At 32.4% G+C, this 21,928-nt stretch overlaps 1 protein-coding gene across 1 annotated transcript; it reads right to left on the bottom strand.

Annotated features, from left to right (window-relative positions):
- Positions 1-342: 342 nt before the first annotated feature.
- Positions 343-21,748, bottom strand: LOC149491069 (palmitoyltransferase ZDHHC3). The gene is made up of 6 exons (XM_089705306.1): positions 21,529-21,748; positions 20,922-21,079; positions 17,971-18,162; positions 8,222-8,443; positions 7,555-7,767; positions 343-6,190 (listed from the first exon to the last, which is right to left on the bottom strand). Exons 2-6 carry the CDS (start codon positions 21,060-21,062, stop codon positions 6,032-6,034), a joined length of 927 nt encoding a protein of 308 aa, XP_089561432.1. The 5' UTR covers positions 21,063-21,079; positions 21,529-21,748; the 3' UTR covers positions 343-6,031.
- Between the last annotated feature and the right edge of the window lie 180 nt (positions 21,749-21,928).

Raw genomic sequence — 21,928 nt, 5'->3', positions numbered from 1 at the left:
TATAAAACTATGATAAATATATTCATAAATCACTACTTTATCTGTGTAGTGATCGTTAATCATATATTTATCTTTACATTATATAAACATGATGTATTGTTGGTCAAATACAGCGAATAATTCTGTCCTAATCGTAATATATATTTGTGATAATCTATATCTTAGGGCCGATTTTTCAATGCTTGGATAAAACTTATCCGTCCAATAAAGTATTACACGATAATATTAAAATGTCACGTAAACTGTCAAATACGGGCAATTAGAATACGTTTTTAAAAATGTAGTTTTATACATTATTCGACGTATAAGTTTTATCCAAGCATTGAAAAATCAGCCCTTAATAACTAAAACTTGTCATTAATTTTTGTGACCATAACACCCTTAAACAATGCGTTATATATCCAGATATCATAATGTACAACTTATATATAGCTAATACAACGGTAACACATTGGTCTAATAAAATGCTATAGAACTATTGTTTGATAAATAGATTTAGCAACATTAATAGGCCTAGTAACGGTTAAAATATTGACGTCATGAACATGTAAGGCTTGTTGTATTTAGAAGCAACGTTTTGGTTAAAACTAAGATTACGTGGGGGCAGAAATCAGTGTTAACTTAATATTATATCGGTTGGTTTTTGATACTTTTTACCTACCTAGTTATTATATAAGCACTCACACTGGATTCTTAGGACTTATTCGAAAAGGAACGGGAAAAAAGGATTGCAGACGGGAATATAGGTTAGGAATGGTTATGGGAATTCAGGACACTAAAGTCTGAACTAACATCCACTGTAACTCATACACTCTTCTTATATAAAGCTTATCTTTATATTTAGAATATGATTATCTTTAGAATATGTTTTGGTGCATGCGAGTGCAGGATTTATCATTAAATTATATCTTAAATCTGCCCCCTAAATCGAATACATCACTATCGCAGCGTGAAGCTTCAATAATAGGTCCTAATAAAATCTCTATTGCTTCATGTCGATGTAAATTTTAAGGTGTGCGTTTATCGATTAAACGCATGGTATTTAGGCAGCTTGTGACTAAGGCAACACGATACTCGAATTGGCGTTATATTAAGCGTTTCACATCGGTCCATGCCAGTTTTAACGTCCGTAAAGATCATCCGATACATCTTGCTATCCCGCCAAGGAAATATAACTCATAACCGATAGACATAACGTTCATTATCCATTCTCAATTGCAAAAATTGGTTACATTTGGAATCTTTCAGGTCGAATCGATTGATTCTACGCTTCTAACAAACAAAAACTTAATCTAATAATTCACGACTAAATGTCACCTGGGACGCATTAATTTTCGCGTGGTGTAACTTACACGTTACATTACCGAGGTATTTTACAGTAAAATACCGTCTTAGTCTAAATTTGTATTCCTACTTATACCCCTAACACATAGCCCGATAATTTTATCCAAAAGCAACCTATAACTTAACTACACAAATAAATAGTATAACAAGCGATCGAATAATTCAAACGACTTCTATATTTTTTTTAAACTGCCCTTGGATAGTGTAGTAGTATTTCAAAACAACGACGAAATTTTAAACGTGAACGCAAATACCAGAATGATTTCCCAAAATCAGTATCAGAACGGTTTACAGATAATTAAAATATTTGACGAACAATCACTATATAATCTGTGCGCTTAATCTGTTTTAAAACTTAATCCGATAATAGAATAAAATAATCCAGATTTGATAACAATATATAAATATCGAATTATAGTAGAGCCATTTTAAAAGGCAACATTTGACAGTTCAACAAAATTCAACAACGTAACCTAGTAACGACGACATAGAATAATATATTATTTCGTTTTGTTAGAACTGCACATTTGCTCAATTTTTTCAATTACGATTACATATTTATAATAATAATGACCGATACAAGTTATTTTAAAGATTTCATTTTACTGATAAACCATTCTAAACATATTAAACAATTTCTGAATTAACGTCGCTACTAATTAACTACAATAACTAATTTTGGTTCAATAAACATTTTTCTTTTTAAATACCAGAGACGTTACTCTAAAAATCGAAATCTGACATCTAGAATCGAATGCATTGATTACTTGTGAATAAAAATCATCATAAATTAATAAATGCGTTGTGTTTTTTTAATTATGTACATATTATGTACTTGTCTTATTTTGCTCCTTAAATTTACGAAAGAAAGTATATATCTGGGACAGGGATTCGCCTGATGAATTTTAAAATTGACATGTGTTTCATGTTCGATTGACAACTGTTTCAAGTCCGTATCGATTAATTCACTTTCAATCGATGTTTTTAAGCAGGTTTTTAAGCACGTCTCTTCGAAGATAAAATTGATAGACGTCAAATGTTGCCTATTAAATTGGCTCGACTATAATATCCAGTAAATAAATTTAAAATTTAGAATTGTACGTTTCCACACCTCGCGTTGTTTTCAAATATCACTATTCCATATCGATTTATTCCACCGTATTCCTGAAAAACTACAAATGGAAGATCGTGATTTTGTATCCGGATTTACCAAAATTATTACTAACGTCCATTGATTACAATAATGCTCTATTATCTTCCTAAAGTATGATTAACAATATTTAAATATAAATATATAAACAACAGCTGTACTAGATAGGAAATGAGACGGCACAATCAAAATAAATAATTCATAAAATTTCAGAATAACAAAATATTATTATTTAAATTAAGTAGCCGAAATGTCGAAGATGTCAAAAGAAAAAATATTAAAATAATTAATTATGAAGATGTGCAATGATTTAAAATAATGATTACCAAAATATAACTTTAAGATATTATTATAAGCGTTAACCGAAGTGGGCTCAATTCACACATTGTATTCAATTCCTAACAAATATCAAAGTGTGTATTAGTGCTCCGAAACTCGTAAACTTATGAGATCTTATGTTTGTTCTACTAACACATATTCCCTTAATTATAACTCATCGATGTCTAAACTCTGTCCATTATACTATTTGACAGCTTCACGCCTATGAAGGATTGTATTGTCTATGTTAAAATGTCATACAAATAATTATTGCACTTCAAGGACAGGCCCCGCCCACTTAGTGATGTCTATGCAGAATTATTCAATGATGGGTCGATAGATTATAATAATCGATATCGATGTTTACATTGTAATTATTATTTACGTACCTGCTTCGATTTATGGTAATGTTTTGAATTTATAATTGAAATGGTATCACAATCGATAATAATCTTTTGGACATCACTTCTGGTATCACCCGTCGAGCTGTCAAAAAGCAATTCTTATAGTGGACAGACTATAACACACATAAGACTTGGTGAAGAACGCAACACACGCATATTCTCAAAAGCTTTATAACCAGTTTTATAACTGGAATAGAGAACGACTCTAAGAAAGAACATTTAGAATTTTTAATTGCTCCATCAAATAATTTTAATGACGGAGATCTTTTTTATACCATTTCTATGTATTAGTTTCCTAAATCAAGTCAGCTTTTCAGTGCTACTGATGTTATGAAGGAGAAAACTATCCTACTTTCAAGATTCCAGATCAAATTACTTTACCGATTGTAAACAATTTCGGTATAAAAACGACTCCACTCAGAAGGGACAATCTATTCTATGTCCCTTTAATTATTCAATGAAACAACATCATAATAGTAAGCAAAAAGCTTTACAGAAGACAACATTTATGATATTTTAACGTGCACATAAATCAATGTGACTCACAAATCACTAAACTACGAAATATTCTGAATATGTCCGATGGCCTGCCACCAAATACCATCTCCCAACGAATACAGAACCTTTTAACCAAACAACATTATTGCATCATCAAAGCCACACATTTCTCTCGCTCTAACAAACCATAATATAGGCGTTAGAGGAAGCTATCAAAATAGTCCTACTTAAATATCCCGTGGAAACTTCGCGAAAATCAACGACAATTATTACTAATCGAAACGAACAGCAAGCCATTTCTCTCACTCTAACCTATCACATTCATAGTGTTATAGTGAGACAGCTAACTGATATCTTTCCCAATACTAACCATAACGTCTGATAATAAATAATGCTTTCCAATTTGTTCACCAAAAATATCAGAAAAATTAACAACACCTTTGTTATTCTTCGCTTGTGTTGATTAATTTTCTCTCACTCTAACATACAGTATTGGTTCTACAAAGAGGTATTTATCACATCTTCTAGAAAAATTAAGGGTATCTTTGTAATAATCTAATCGCATCAAGAAAATATCGTTTATCTCGCTCTAACGTAAGACAATACTGGTGTCAGAGTGAGATAGATAACAGATCACCTCCTCTAGACTGTACATTACACATAAGCACTAAGTAACTTAGTGTTTCGTGTTAGATATTTAGTGCTTACACATTGATGTGCTACTGTACTATTTGTGTACTTTCGTACAAAAATAGCGTGCAGAAACTGTTAAGTAATATAACATGAAAAAGAAAATTCAAACAGGTGTTAATGCCTTAACACAAACATAACATTGATTCAAGAGGCGATTTCTTTACACTGTCACAAAAATATTTCCTTCTGAATTCACAATTGGGAGTTTAAAGAATAGATCAAGAACCCTATCCCACATACAAAAAAAAACGTGTGCGTGTACACACGTAACAAGTGAAACTTCTTTATGAACTTATTTTTCAAAAAATAATTTACTATATGCACCTTTACAGAAATACGTCGAATCACGCGTGGTAGGGATAAGAAAAAGATGGCGCGTAACGGAAAAATGTCACGCGTAACGAAAACTGTTATACTAATTTTTTTTCCAACCCCGATAAAGAAGTTTCACTTCAATAAATCATTGTTCTATAGGAGGTGATCCATCCAAATATTTCACTTACATACCTATACTACCTACCACATCAGTCAAGTTACAAATAAATAAATACATCTATAACATAAAGATGTTATTGCTTCTAATAACGATGATTCAACGTCTTAATATACATTTCAAGCGATTTTTGGGTAGTTTAGACTATAAAATATGCAATTACGGGTATTACTATAGCATAACATACATGACTCGTCGTTGTCAATCATATGTCATCGAAACACAAATTTATAATTCTAGCAATTTTTAAGTCGATATTATCTAGCATTTTTTCTACAGTCCGATTTGTATTGATGTCATTTTAATATAAGTGGTCCTTCGAGTACTGTAAAGCCGATTACTCACTTCATAGAAAAATTAATAATCTATTCGCACTTTATTATATAGGCAATTTTTCAAAATTTGATATTACCTACCATTTTTTCTACAGTCCGATTTGTAGTGACGTTATTTTAATGTAAATGGTCCTTCGAGTACTGTAAAGCCGATTATTCACTTCATAGAAAAATTAATAATCTATTCGCACTTAAAGACGTATCAATGACAATACATAACAACGGTAACTTATTGACTTTCCGAACGCTGAAAGCCTCTAACGTATAACTAGGTCTAACTACCCAAAAATCAATAAATAATACTATATCTCTATATCCTTCGTTTGTCACGAGAAACGAGCAACGCTATGTAAGTTTTAACAATTCGCAATTGAATTATTATAAGTACATTCTCGATTCGAACTTAAATAACAATAAGACACCGGCATTTAGAATATGTTTCTATTCGTTTAGAATATGTTTCGTTTTCGGTCCACAATGTGTACACCACAAAGAAAATCTTTTATTTCACTATTTCTTGATTTTATCGGACCGTATATTGCAATATTAAAGATACTTTTATCGTAGTACTTGACAAAACTATCATAATTTTCGTTTGAAGTTTTGTCAAAATACCATTGACAATAAAGAGTAACCGTCTTTATTGGTATCGGCACGGCCATAGACAAAAAAGAATATTTTCTTCATAGTGTACAACAGAGACCGCAATTTCACGAGTATTTTAATGATGTCGAACCATTATTTAAACAGGCACGTTCCTTTTCCTCGTGACCGAAGAAGGAACGTCGGTATTATGTTAAACGCTGTATAAATAGCTTTCTAGTTTCGTTTTAGGCGATGGTTGCGTGAAAGGCGAGAACCATAGGATCGAGAACCGTCCGAACACCGATTGTATGCTCTTCCATCGCGACTTGCGGATCCAGCGCGCTTGCTCCTTTTTCAGTTGTTCAATGCCCTGGAAAGAGTAATTGGTAATCGGTTAATAATAGCAACAGTTTAATCATTAATAACAATCATTTATTCACCATAAAATATATAAAATTAAATACATAGAAAACATTATCTTAAATTAATTAAACATAAAAAATACAAAAAAGAAGAAAAAAAGTTGTTTTGTAGTTTTTGAGTTGTTTAATGCCCTGGAAAGACAAGTTTGAAATAAATAATAATAACAGATGTTAATATGAACTATTAATTAGTTTACAAAGTCGCTTTCTGCTGTCTGCTTGTATGTTTCTATGATCTTCAAAACTATGTAGCGGATTTTTAACATCACGTAATTTAAATTTATATGGAGTTTATTTTAAAGGACGATTTATTAAACATGGATGAAATATATGAATCGAAGGAAAAATCGCAAATTGAAAACGTCTATGAATATGGCACTTGGGAGTCTTGGGACTAAACAATGATTTGAATAATTTCATAAAGATTTATTTTATTTGGATTTTTAATAAATTAAATAAGTACAAATATGCGCAAGCAAATAAATTCGCAATTTGCAAAGAAAATAATAATAATTTGCAGAGCTATTACTAATTCATGTACATTCTTTAACAAATAAATATTTAAATATAATAATTCCGATAATTTATTATTCAATAAGAAACATCTTTTATGCTGTAAGACTTTTATTTTCCTTCTGTCTCTCCAAATGGAGACAAGAGTATCTAATTACAGATTTTTCACAGAAATAGTTAATAACAGCAAGATTTACAGTGCGTGCCATTTTAAAATAATTTAATTGTTATTCTGAAGGATAACCTATATGTAAGTTTCATTCAAATCTGTCCAATAGTTTTTTTTTTAGAATAACAAACAAGTTTCGTTCTATATAAATCAATTCATCGCCACAAACTTTCGCATTTATAATATAAGTAGGATGACATAAACAATAAGGCAACACAGAGGAAAAAAGATTTTTTATGTCTATACAGGCAACCAATCTGGTTGTTCACTTGAAGGTAACCGATCACCACTGCCCTCAAGCTTCTGTTAATGCGTTGCCCGTTATCAGTTCAGACGACGGAAGGATTGGAATAGACTGAGAGGAGTTAAATTGATATTGGATCAAACTTCTGCAGCTCTATTGTACCTTCTCCGTTGTTGTTCAATTCTTGCCAAATCATTTAACTCCCAAATTAACATGCTGCAGTCGTCCCTTTTTTTATAGTGGGGAAATCTTCCAAAGATACCCACGGCCCCCGGGGAAGGAGCCGTGGGTTATGTCGGATTCTTACCTGCGGTCGTCCCTGATGAAACATGCTCGAGTTCCATACAAAAGTTTTGAAGTAGTCTCTAATACATGTACACACTTACCGTCTCGTCGTTCCAGATGGCGTGTAACTGAGTACCCAGCATCACTGCAGTGAAGATGGCGAACAGTAGAGCCTCCGCGATCAGGAACAGCAGTAGAACAACTGTCGCGGGTGGGGAGTAAGTGCTGCAGTCGCGCCACTCGTGCCGGATGCACGTCACAAACTGGTACACGGAGAGCGTGAGCGAGTGGATCGAGATCGCCGCTATGTAGAACTGCAAGTGGAAGTTCGATATATGTATTTCTACTAGAAGTGTAAGTTTAAAGGGTCGTCGTCGTCGTCGTCGTGTCAGCCGTGGGACATCCACTGCTGGACAAAGGCCTCCCTCATTATTATTTTTATTTATTTATTTTTTTTTATTATTATTTTTCAGTTTAAGGGGTGATTTATTGCAAAGTCGCAAAAGAGGATGCTGAACTGTTGGTAGACAACTTTAATATAAAGTGCAATTCAGCTATATAGGGCGATAGATCAGCATTAAGAAGTCTAACTTCTTCTCTACAGATAAATTTACTGGTCATGTTCCCAGTTTGATCATCTATAATCTTATTATTTCAAGATAGAATACCAGATTTAATTACAAAAAAATTCAAACCTTTACAAATTCAAATATTCAACTTTATTTAATTACTTTAAAAGATTATGGGGAAACACCAAATCCAACTCACCGTGAACAGTACAAAGTACTTCTGATTGTTTTCCCCCACGCAGTTATTCACCCAGGGGCAGTGGTGGTCCATTTTCCTGATGCACCGCTGGCAGACGGAACAGTGGTGCGCGCGCTCCGGCTTGATGCTGCAGCACTTGGTGCACTTGAATATCACCTGACCCTCGCGGAAGCTCATCTGTTTGATCATCTCCTTCGTCGCGTTGCCTTTTGGTACGGCACCCTGGTGGAAGGGTGATGAGTCAAAAATCAAACTATTAAGTATTACAAGGAAAATTTTGGGAGATAAGACAGAAATTATTGGGAAAGAAGTGAATTCACGATGAATCCTAGAACGATATTACGAATTAAAATAAATTGTTAGTTTATTATGCCAAAACTCGAGAACGGCGGGACCAATTTGGCTAATTTTTATCTTCAAATTCCTTTTTGTGGAAGTTGAGTTTTAAACGATGAAAAACATAATAAGTAACGGAAATCTTTTTCACAAAACTATGTAGGTTGGAAGAACAAAAGACAAAATTTACAAGGCTGGATGTATGTTAATTGCTCTTTCAGGAAACATTTATGTGAAGAAATTGGCTGAAATGCGGTGTTCAGACAATAGGTATTTAAAGACAATGAATATACTCGAGTAATTTAAAAGTGGAGGAAAACCCGGATAATTTGCATTATTTTTGGATGAATAAATAAATATAATTTGGGAATCCAAAAGTGCACGCCTCATAATTTTTTTTTAATAAATATTTATTAATTATTATTTTTGTTTATTTAATAACAATTAAACCACATCGAATCAGACCCTGAAAAATGAAAGGGTTCTATTCCTGAGCATACTCAAGCGTAAGAGAAAAAAAAAAGACTCAATTAGTAAAGTATTTCGGTCGCTATCGTGTTAACAAGAAAAAGGATCCGCACATACAGACACACGGACGTCCAAGACAGAACTTTTTTAAACTGTTTTTTAACTAGTTTAAATAACAAAAATGACATCAAAAATATCATGAACGTTAAAAATAGTATTTTTTCTTAATATGTGTGTGTATGTATTATCTTACAAGTGCAATGTATGATACATAAAGACATTTTAAGTTTGAAAAATCAGATGTTTTGCGCGAAGTGACAGTAGTACCCACCTCAACGCTTCGCTTATGAGGCGTGCAATAGACCTATTGAAATAATTAATTGAAATAAGCCAAATCAGGGGAGGCCGAATTTGAAGACACAAAAATACGAAAGCTACAACAATTTGTAAATTGTTAAAAATTGTATTCTAATCTTAGTGGTTAAATAGCGTAAAGGCTTTATAAAACTGAGTATTTAAATAAAAATATATTGCTTACAGATCAAAACGTTCAAAGGAACCGAAGGTGCATCTAGATATTTTCAAATAGATTCCATTTTATTCACATGCAAATCTTTGTCTGTTAATCTGATCTGCGTTTCCTTTTAAAATTACAAAGATTTATTCATAACCCTTTCAAATTCTATACTAAAATAGCGCGATACCACAAAGAGTTATTCTGTGTTTTTTCATTTAAATCTTCCGATGCAATTTTATATGCATAGAGCAACCCCAATAACCTTAAACGATTTTACATGTATCCTAGTCTTAATAACATCATCGAAGAGCGCCAGTGATCCGCAAAATTACAGGCAAATTCAATATCGTCTGGAAACTTGATACAATTTTCTGAACTAGCAATTACAATATCGCTCACATAACAAGGTTAGCTTTGAGCAAACTTTATACTATAAATTAATAGGGTGGAACATCATTTTACTAACAAATTATTATAACTAGTTTATTTTCAGTCGATACTTACCCACACCTACTTTTGAAACTAATCAAAAATTAATTCAGATTCGTATACTAATCTCGAATCTATTGTATTTAATAAAATTTATCAGAAATACATTTTAATACAAAAGCTTTTATATTGTATTCGTATTGAATATTTAATTGCTCTAAGTACTGGTATAAAACGACTTCACCATTAAGAGATTATCCCCGATTATCTGATGCATGCACTCACACGTTAAGCTTGCCTCTAATTTTATTTTACAGCTTTAAATATATTCAATTGATTGCATCGTAATAATGCATTATAAAAAGAAGTAAAACAATGGAAAAACTAATTTTATAACTAACAGCCCCGGCAGACGTTGCTCTTCTGATTTCTCTAAGTAAGAACCATCCTAGTGCCTTAACAATAACATAAAAAGAAATTTCCGAATTGGTCGAGCTGTTCTCGAGTTTTACGCTTTGCAACAACAACATTTGTCGGTATATTTTTATTATATAGAATACTAGTGGTCCGACCCGGCTTCGCCCGTGGTACCTACATGTTTAAACTATCCTATCTCTCAAGTTGGATCGAACTGCACATGGTGTGCGAATTTTATTATAATCGGTTAAGTGGTTTAGGAGTCCATTGGGGACAAACATTGTGACACGAGATTTATATATACATATTAAGATTAGCATAAACAGTAATGTACAGTTAGCAAACACAACAATGTCTGACTCAAAAAGAATTCAAAAAAAACGTTGACGAATACATTATATTTTCATCTCGTATTCCTCACTCAGAAGAATAAATAAAAGGTACCGTTTATTCTAAAGAATGTTAAATGTACCACTTTTCTATTTTCCCATTTTTATATCGTTTGCGTATGCAAACAAGAAAAATGTGCAACTTATAATACTACTGAACCTTTTAAAAATTCACGGTTGCATTTATAAATTTACCCCGATTTTTTAAATTGAGTTAGATATTTCGTTAAATACACAATATATCATCACTCATTTGCCTCTATGTATTACTAAAAAAACGTACGAAAAAAGCTTTTTAACTATAACGAATCGAACCTGAACGCAACAAACAAAAAAAAGCAAACCCTAAACCCGGGAAATCAAAGCGCAGTAATTACGAAACTAAGCAATTAAAGTTGACCAAGCTCAAACAAACGATGCCAACTTGTGAAAATACACCGAGGCAATGAACAAAAGAAGCACTACCAAAACAACCAAACCCACTAGAGACGGAAATAAAACTGAATGGAAATCCGGCAAAACACTAAAACGTTCAAAGCCAATTTGATTCTAAAAGGGGTTGATATTCATATAATATGTGGGAATCGCGCCCTGCTAGTCCCAGTACTTTGTACCTATATTTAGTCATAATTAACTGGTATATAACTGTATAGGTATTAATTGTTCCTTTCTTTGTCGTGATACATTTCGCAATTGACAAAGAAAATTTATTACACAAAAGACTGTTTGATGTGATGTTTTAAAACAATTAAAGGAGCCATAAATACGAAATAGTGTAATGTAGATTCTAGGATTATTAAAGTTCCTTACAAGGGTTAAATATTCATACATTGAATTATCATAATTGTTAAGGATAATATACTAGCGATATACATTATACGCATCCACTTTTTGAATCTAATTTTATTATTTTTCAACTTTTATGGCACAAATAAAATATATTGGAATTGTGCTTCGTGAATATTCAAAATGACAACGATAATTTACTTCCGCGCAAAGTACGGCAAAGCTTATTATAAAAAGGAAATTATTATTTCTGCGTAGACAGCTTACGTAGAAAGCTACTTCGTAGCTTTGAGATGATTTATTATATAATTATAACATGAAAGATTTTATTATGAAATTACTTGCCGAATAAAACTATAAATGATGCTCTAACTGTCTTTCTTTTTTTTATTTAGTTTGTACAATTCTATCACATTGTCATTTGTAACTTGCATATGGGAAGGGATAATTTCTGAAATAAAACAATTTTAAAGTGAAACTTTTATTACATCGTCTCAAACTTTTTGGTCTATGTAGCGCATGTCGCGTGTATCGCGGCTGCCGAGTAGTCGGCAGCCGACCGACACGCGACATGCGCTACACAAAGCAGTGTTCGGAACCGTTCGAACAGTTTCACTTTTACCGTGGTTTCATAAAACCACACAAATTTTTTTTTTTTTTTTAATGTAAGTAAAAATGCCGAAATAGTTAAAAATAAAAGGAATGTTTATAGAAACAAAGGAACCATATAATAAGGAATCAAAATCATTATCATATTTCATATCGTTTAAAGATAATTGTACAATTGATATTCCTGTCCATCAAGCAGACGAGTAAAACACTGGGACATGGACAGATAATTATTGCATTGTAATAATAGCCAAGCAATATTTATGCTTCTAGGATTTCAAATAAATAACCACTTGTGAACCCTTCAATCAAACGTCTAATAGAGCCATTCACATTTTCGTTCATCTTTATACAAAAAAGTAAAATTATTAGCTTGTATTATTTAGTTTGGTTTTGTGAATTTGCTAATTACTTACTTCAATAATAATGTTGTTATTTAGATCTCATTATTTTAAAAAAGTTTGTGTGATTCCATTTTTATGTAATAACTAGTGATGATGATTAATGATAAATTGATGATGATGAGGACAAATATTAAACAAAATATGAATATCCACACTGAAGATAGGTACGTACTATTCAATCAATTACTGTAATAGCTACAATTTTTATGATTAAACGTAGAAATTCGAATCAAAATCAGACTAAATTGATATCAATCTTTGCATTCATAATAACTAATAAGTATTCCTTTCAATTTACTTCGTATTGAAGACTGTTTCTGGAATTTTATTTATTCTAAGTAGACGCAACATTTACAAGACATCTCACATCATCAATTTAATATCTAATTAATTATTTTTAAACATTTAATATTTATTCGGGAAATCTTCAAAGCTTACAACTTCCAATTACGAGTTTTACAAGAGTGATTAAAGAGGAAGGTTTCATTTTATAATTTACTAGCTGTGCTCCGCGGTTTCACCCGCATTGCTCCGCTCCTGTTGGTCTTAGCGTGATGATATATAGCCTTCCTCGATAAATGGGCTATCTAATACAGAAAGAATTTTTCAAATCGGACCAATAGTTCCTAAGATTATCGCGTTCAAACAAACAAACAAACAAATTCTTCAGCTTTATAATATTAGTAAAGATATGAGATAACATTATATGCGTCAACTATAATTTAACCAGTAGGTATCGGCCGCTAAAACAATACACTTATTTAGTAGATATATTTGTATAGGGTAAAAGTGGGATAGATGCCGCACGGGGATAGATGCCTCATTTTCAAAAAACCTCACTTCCCAGAGTCGTGACTACGAATTAATGATTTAAATAGGAGCTCCTATCACCCCGCACCTCGGGTACGCATGAGCTGTTGTTTGGTGAAGACGTGTTTCGCTAGTGCGTGTTATAATATCCGCGGCGAACTTCACGAACACGTTAAAATTTAAAAAGGTTGATATTTGCCTTTGCATAACTTTATAAGTATTAATAAATTTCACTATATTTCTTATTATGTCTATACACTGGTTCATTAAGTACAAATCTAAGTGAAAATAGTGGCTCATTTGTTTTTATTTAATAAAAAAAATACTGGGGCAGCTATCCTTATCAAAAAGGATAGTTGCCCCTTTTTTTTCGAGGGATAGATGCCCTTAGGGGCCTCTAAGGGCATCTATCCCTCAATACATATGTACATGTTATTATCGATAATCACAAGTACTGTTTATATTTTTACCTGATTGCGTCAGAGGTTTTCTCTATATTAACCGATTTTACTCGTTTAATTTGCTTTTTTTGTTATGTATATTTACTTATTAATGATCTGTCCTTATACTGATTGTAGGAGAACCACGCCACGAAATTACAAAAGAAAAGAAGGAGTGCGAGCGCAAGTATATTCTTGGACAACAGAACAACTATGTTAACATGACATTTGCTGGTTTATCATATTAATTTTATTAGATTTCGCGTTTATAGAGTATGTAAGGCATCTATCCCACTCTGCAGGCATCTATCCTCCTTAGTATTTTCATGGTGGGGCAACTATCCAACTAGGTAGGCATCTATCCTCAAAAAAGGTGTTCTACAAAAATATTTATTACACATTATCTATAAATGATAGGATAAAAAATATATATAGTAATTCAAAACAGATAATTAACCTAGCTATATTCATACAAAGTGTTCGTATAAGATTCATGTATTTAAAATTATGAGGCTATTTCAAAAAGTAGGGCATCTATCCCACTTTTACCCTATAATGTTTTAAGTTAAGTTTCAATACAACGATTTGAGCGGCCGCGGCGTTCCATTTCCATCCACCTACAATCATCGTCAACAAAAATATTAATGAAAGAACTTTGTGTAAAATAAAATTGTAAAACCGAGAATCTTATTTCCAGTTTGCACTTAGATTTGATAGGAATTGCACTGCAAATATCTATTACGAATCGAACGTGCCAACCTTTAGGTTTGCTGGATTTATAGATACAGAAATAGCAAAATGTGTGGGTAGCAGTTTGATATGCTATTCAATTCAAACAAAAGATATAACTCGTGTGCGAATATGAAATTCAAAAGGTTTCAATATCGAATTGTTTGACAAATTTTATTGAAACGCGTATATTGGAATAGCTCTGTTGTAAATGTTTACATTGTTGCTTTGTCTTTTGTCCGTATGCACGTGCAAATATTATCCGGAAAATAAAGTTTAATCCCAATTGTTATTGGGAAAAAGCATTTTACTGTAAACGTACTTCATGTATTGTAGGTTGTTGGGAGAGATTTATGTAAATCCTTTATTTAACACACATAGTTATACATACAAGAGAAAAAAAGGAAAAAACTCAGAAAAAAAATCATAATAAGTATGTCAAATATGTTTTATACAGAGATACTTTATAAAACATAATTGTAGAACCATAATATTCTTTGAATACAATTTCACAACGAAGCTGAATGGCGCAATTACCAAGCTGACTTTTAACTTTCTCGCAAACTGTGAACGCGAAGCCTAATCAAATCTCAAACTTGGCAAAAGCCTTTCAGGATATCGAATATACCAGAATTCACTGAAACGTGTACCGAGCACGGGATTTAATAAAAAGGCACGACGAAATGTTCGCGTCGTTAAATTTACTTAAATAGAAAATATATAAAATCGTTGAGACGCAAAATTCGCAGAGGATGTGTCGTAGACGTCTTATTTCCATGTTGTATAGGTTTTTCACTGTTCGTTGCTTCTTTATGTTCGTTAATATAATAAATATCGGATTATATTCTAAATATGGAATATGGGATACATCTTGAATAATAGCGAAACGAAAATACCAATTGAAACATGTAAGTCGAAATAAACTATGTTTTACATCGGTCGATCCTATGTATTCTACCCAGCAATGTTTTAGCTTTTAGGTATCAAATCCAAACAAAGGCAAAGCAATCGTAAATCGTTTTAGCAATCGTAAAACAATTAACAAAGCGAATACTTCAATCAAAAGTCCCTGCTCTGAATAATTTAACGCAAACCGCGAACTCCGTATAAAGTAGTTAATTACTGGTTGTCAATAATTTGCTATTCTACATACGGCTTGTGAATTTCACATGTCGTCGAAATGTCCAAGCCATGTTATCGACAGGTTAATTAGAGCCATTTCATTTTCAGCAAATAACAAGCCTGTCATCTACAATTGACTATTGCAGATAGCCATTGTTGTGTAACTGAGAGGATTTTCCATAAGTGGAAAACTAGGTGTCAATCACGGAGTTAATTCAATTTTCCAACTAGACTCAATTGAATAAGTGGCAACAATATTGTTGACTGGAGGGAGGATCGTCTTGGGCGGCCAATACAAAGAAATATGAAATCACAATAAACTTCCAGGAATCCTTCTCGAAGAGTGGAGTATATTATGTGATATGATCTATGAAGCATGGACGATATGAATAGGATAATCTTAACAATAGCTATTCTGATGAATACTCGTACATTTCTGTATTTAAGAGTAACTCTATTACGAAAATTTACTATATATAAAAATGAATCCCTATATCCCATGGTCACGACATCACGCCTGAACAACTGGACCGATATAGTAAATTTTTCTGTTGTTATGTTCGTTATTGTCAGGAGAAAGATCTTATGAAAGTAAAACTTAAGAAAGTTAAATAATTATAAATATAAAAATTCACGAATTTGACCGTTCGCCGGAAGAAAACGTCTTCCAAATAAGCTAGTACCTACGTTATAAAATATTGAGAAAAAATAACAAAATTCTAAGCTATTATTACATAATATAAAAGTAATTGTGTTTATAAAATTCCGTTACAGTAAATAACAATACTTAAATACAGTTCTTTCTTTCCATTAAATAATAATAAGATCGTGGGCGTAAACAGTTGGAGTAAACAATTCCCTGAAGATGCAGTAGGACGTAGAAAAATTAATTAAATACAAAAGAAATGAGAAAAATAAGAATTGTGCGATACATTGTAGCTCGTTAATATTGCATCGCTGCAGGCGTCTTTTATTTTATATTTTTTAGAGCTAAGCTTTTCAAACGGCTTTCACAAAATGTAGCGGCTGAAAACGATTACGGATGCAATTTAAAAAAGAGTGGCGACTCGAGACTCGTAACTTGACAGAAAATCGATGCCGTTGTTTTTTCCATTAACTTTAGATTAACTTGGAATTAACTAAGAGCCCGGTAATCGAAATTTAACCTGCTTCTCGTAATTTGTAACTGCCTTTTGTTCTTGTGGCTGCATGTATTGCAATGAAAAATATATTCTATAGGTATGCATATAAAAGAAAGTCGTGTTAGTAAGTAAGTTACACTATTTATAACTCAAGAACGGTTGAACTAATTTGGCTGCAAGTTGGTGGGGAGGTTGCTTAGAACCAAGAGATGAATATTAGATATTTTTATCACTAAAATTTTGAAAATGTCAATTACAACAGGGAGGGAGCCGAGGCGAACAGCTAGTATTTGTTAAATCTGCATCTTATAGTATGAAATCAACGATGTTCCATCGTGATAAGTGCATAGAAAATAGTACTAGTACCTACACCCGCTGCGTATTTGTATATTATAGATACTATAGATAGTGATCTCCTTTAACTCCTGCATTGTATTGAATTGTTAGCCTAACAAAACCTCTATACAGAATGCGAACGTAGGTCATAAGGTTGTTAAAATTAACACGAATAGAGTCGTAGTCACGGATCGTTACTACGTAATTGTATAACTGTTGTATAACAGTTTTAAATTAGTTTTGTATGCGGCCGTATGAATACTAGGCAAGCGATGTGTATTATTAATTCTATATTATGTATGGTATTGTATCTATTTAAATTTACAACAATTTCGTAACAATATGCACATGGATTGCAGTTTAGAAAATGTAGGTCAAAAAATCATTGCGACGAGGATTTGCTCCGAATGTACATATTTTGTCTTTTTCATATTATTAGTTATTTAGCCCAATGGAGTTTCAATGTAGGATGCGTTTCTCAGAGGATCTCATGTAATTTTATTCCTTTGATATGTATACTTCTACTTCTCTACGTATACTTCAAGTGAAATTAAAAATGTAATATTTTAATGAATTAATAAAAAATGGGTATCTTAACTTAGCTCTATAAACATAAATTAATATCTTCAGATGAATGAAACGTACATATATCAATAGGTGCATAGGTACTCTGGTTTAGCATCTTATGAAAATATTCCTCAGTAAAGATTTTGATAATCGTTCTAGCAGTTTTCAGGTTGAACCATAACAATAAACAAACACACAAATAAATATTTCCTTTACAACATCAACATATTACACAACAAAAAACTTACCGGATCCGTGAACATCGTGCGGAGGTGCGAAGCGAACGCGAGAAAGGCGAGCGTCTGGAATATGATGATGTTTATGTAGCTGTACACCGGATACGTCGACACGCCAGGCAGCAGCATCACCATCATCACGACGAACTCAGCGTACAGGATAAGGAGCCAAGTGAGAACAGCGCATATGATGCCGCATATATCCTGCGTGGAGAAAAAAATCGTATTTAGCATGATTCACGCTATTATACGATTCTAACTTAATGGCGGCTCGGAACATCGTACGATCCGATGCGCAGAAACAATTTTAGGTATTAGCGGGACGTTAAGGGACTCGCACTCGCACCTTGCGAACTTCCGAACCGCCATTAATTTTGAATCGAACTATAACACCGTGCTGTGAACGGGCCGTGCCAGAGCCGGGAAACAAATGAATCCATATCCATACATATTTCAACACCGTACCCCGTCCGAGACACGTTCAGTCATAAATCCCTTCATAAAAAAGTATGTAAAATAATGATTGATAGCCCCCAGACGGGGCACAGACGGGGAAAGGCGGTCGCCACACGGTGTAGCGTAAATCAGCCTTAATCCCTCCCCACCACTACTCCCAAACATTTTATAAGACGGTACGGTTTAATATTTATATTAGTGATCGTAATTCGAATAACCATAAACAAGAGTATCGTGTTTGTGTCGAATGTGCGTTTTTTTTTTTTATTAATGTAAGTAACTTAAAAATTCAATAAAAGTTACATGTTAATAAGTTATATAATAACTTAGATCATTATTTAATGATCTAAGTATAATAACGAAGAAGATAAATTCCAAATACATAAAAGGAAACAGAAAGAAGCTATAAAAATAATAGAACATATTTTTGGCGTTTACTTCTGTGTAAGCGGGAACTTTCTTCATATTTGACTCCAAATAAAAACACCAGTCTTCTTCTTAATACTTCCGAATTATTCAATTTTGAAAAGGTATACTACATGATTTTGTCTGAATTTAGAATGTGGACTGTGGCTAGGCCTGAGGTTAGGTGATGTATGGGACAGTCTAGCTTTTGTTAAGTATTTTATAGGGCATTTTTATCTAAATCTAAAGACAACAGTAATTTAGTTATCAAGTCTAGAATTTAAGTAAATAGACCCTGCATGTCCTACATAACTTCAGTGGTGATAAGAAAATCAGTGATCCTAATAATAACTTTGTTGGTCTGATAACAATCATGGATGCAACGGAAACAGTAGGTTTTGTATTTTTGAAACTAACATTTTTTCCATAGACTATAGAATCAATGTTGCCAACCTATAATTATTAGATGATTGCAGAGCGTAGCCATAAAATTACATTGGAATACAGATAACTGAATTTTATTTGTTATCTATGTTTATTTTTAGGGTTCCGAACCTCAAAAAGAAAAAACGGAACCCTTATTGGATAATACCTAAATAATACAAACAGGGTAATTTCTGCAAACATAGAATCTCAAAATTTGTTACGCAGTAACGTCTTAGTTATAGCACAGATAAAGGAAAAATTGTGAAAAGTATAAATTTAAAGTTACAACATATAAAAAAACAGGTTAATACCAAACCCCCATAGCGTCCCCATCGCACGAAGAAAATTATTTAAGTATATATTATATTCATGTACTTTTGAATTTCTTAGTAAAACAATGGACAAGAAAGGACAAAAAGTCCAAGTATTTTACTGAATGAATTAAGAATTTTATATTTTATTCATTCATATGGTGAAAAGTGAAAACACAAAGTTTAGTTATAGTATAAGTTAATTTCACATAGAATTCAAAAAGTCTATTCATCTCTTCAGACGACGCGGTTGGTGCAGTGGTAAAGTAATTGCCTACTGAGCCGACGGTCCCGGGTTCGATCCCCGGTCAGGGCAAATATTTGTGTGATGAACTCAATTATTTGTTCTTGGGTCTGGGTGTTATTATCTATATATGTATTTATTAAATATTATATTTATCGTCGCCTAGTACCCACAACACAAGCCTTAATTGAGCTTACTGTGGGACTAGGTCGATTTGTGTAATAATGTCCTATAATATTTATTTATTATTTATTATTATTATCTCCCTCGCACGTAGACAAGATTATAAGTATGAGAGATTATTCATGTTTAACTTTACTACTGGTAAGAAATTTTTAAAGAATAGATAAAAATCGATTCCGAGGCGGATTTCAAACCCACATCTTTATGCCATACCGAAACTATGTCTAGCCTCTCGGCTACTGGTGCAGAATCCGCTTCAACAATCGAATTTACTATACTCCAAGAGGCTAGGCTATTTTTTTTTAAAAATGTATCATTTATATGTATAGGATTTGAATGCCATAAAATAAATATTAAATTTTTTTACTGGTAATGAATACAGTGTAATTCTTTGGATTCAATCATTAGAGTCCGCCTGTGTATATTGTAAATTTAACTTACATACAAAGTATTTGGATGTTACGTTAAAATGTTTATATAAATATTATAATGTGAAAGATAATCAATTTAATTATTGCAATAGATCAATCATCATTATTGAATTTACTTCAATTATTCCAATGGATATACCAGCATGTCTTAAATAGCTCATTCGTTTTTATCTTTAGGTTTTATTTAATATCAAAAACAATTATAAAAAAAAGTTATAGCCAATTTAGAACCCAAATCTTATGACTAATTTAAGTTAATAGCAAAACTGCACAGCAAGAACAATTTTTATTTAATTTAAGATTCATTTTTTGGTACAATCGCTGCCTTATTTTTAGTAAGTAGGTAGGTATATAAGAATTTGTACATCTCTTTATGTAATTTTAGATATAATTTCTTTAGGTAAGTAGGCAACTAAACTTGTTCTAACTTGTCCTAAACCTTGTAGTATATTTCTTATAATATATACTACAAGGTTTAGATCAAGTAGTCTAATGTTGTATACTTACTCTAATGCACCAGGCCTTCCCACCACAGCATCGGTTATGCATGTCGCGATCTGGTCTCGTCAGAACTAGGCATTCTGGATCTACCTCATACTGGCTTTCCATTTCATCTTCATCGGTGCTATCGTAAAACTCTCGTATCATTTAGAAATTATAATATCCTGTAATATGTACAATGTTATTAAACAGTTCTAACAGAAAGTTTAACACATCATGCAGTTTATACACAAAAAATAAAACAAAACATAACATATGAAGAGCAAAAATATTCGATTTTAATAATTATTAGCAAGAGCCAAGATATGCATGGAGGAGAAATCTAATTAATGTTTACTAATAAGATGTCACTAATGTTTTAATTTATTATTCTAATACACTCTTAGAACTATTCAGTACAGCTCAGCATACAATATTAGGAACGATTTCATTTTTCGCACGCCACTTTCGCTTTGCAATAGAACCAAACAAAAATGATAAATATAAAGTAAGGGTTAGAATTTAGGAAAGTAAAAGGTCGGCAAGTATATCAATAAAAAACTGAGGCACAAGCAAAAATAAGAAAAACAAATGCAGATTACGACTAGACAAATATTCGTAAACATTTACGCACCGCGAACCACTAAGAAAATATTGAAACTTATTTTGAGGGTCAGGGTTTGGTCGCTGGTTTAACAAGTTTCATATTTTGATATTCTCAATCTACTATTACATGCAGTCCAGACGATTGCAGTGTTTCAAATCAATGAGCTACAAGTTGTTCATTACATTTGTGTATTCAAAATCAATACATGAAACAAATCGCACAGCTTAGCGCTCTCTCACTCGGCAAATACAAATGTCAAATGACAGAATACTTCTGTTATGTACCACAAACTACAAAGTACTAAGAGACAACAGAGCATGTCCACAGAATATGTCCAATGCAATGAAGAATCTTGCATCTAAAATAATATCTACTGTCGATGGCAAAAACTGTATAAAAAATCTATGCTAAATTTAATACATTATTT

Source organism: Colias philodice, chromosome 1 (assembly GCF_061535455.1).
Source record: "Colias philodice isolate Cphi_HAF_F1 chromosome 1, ilColPhil1 Martin Lab GWU primary, whole genome shotgun sequence".
Taxonomy (NCBI): domain Eukaryota; kingdom Metazoa; phylum Arthropoda; class Insecta; order Lepidoptera; family Pieridae; genus Colias; species Colias philodice.
This window is presented reverse-complemented; position numbering and strand designations above follow the sequence as displayed.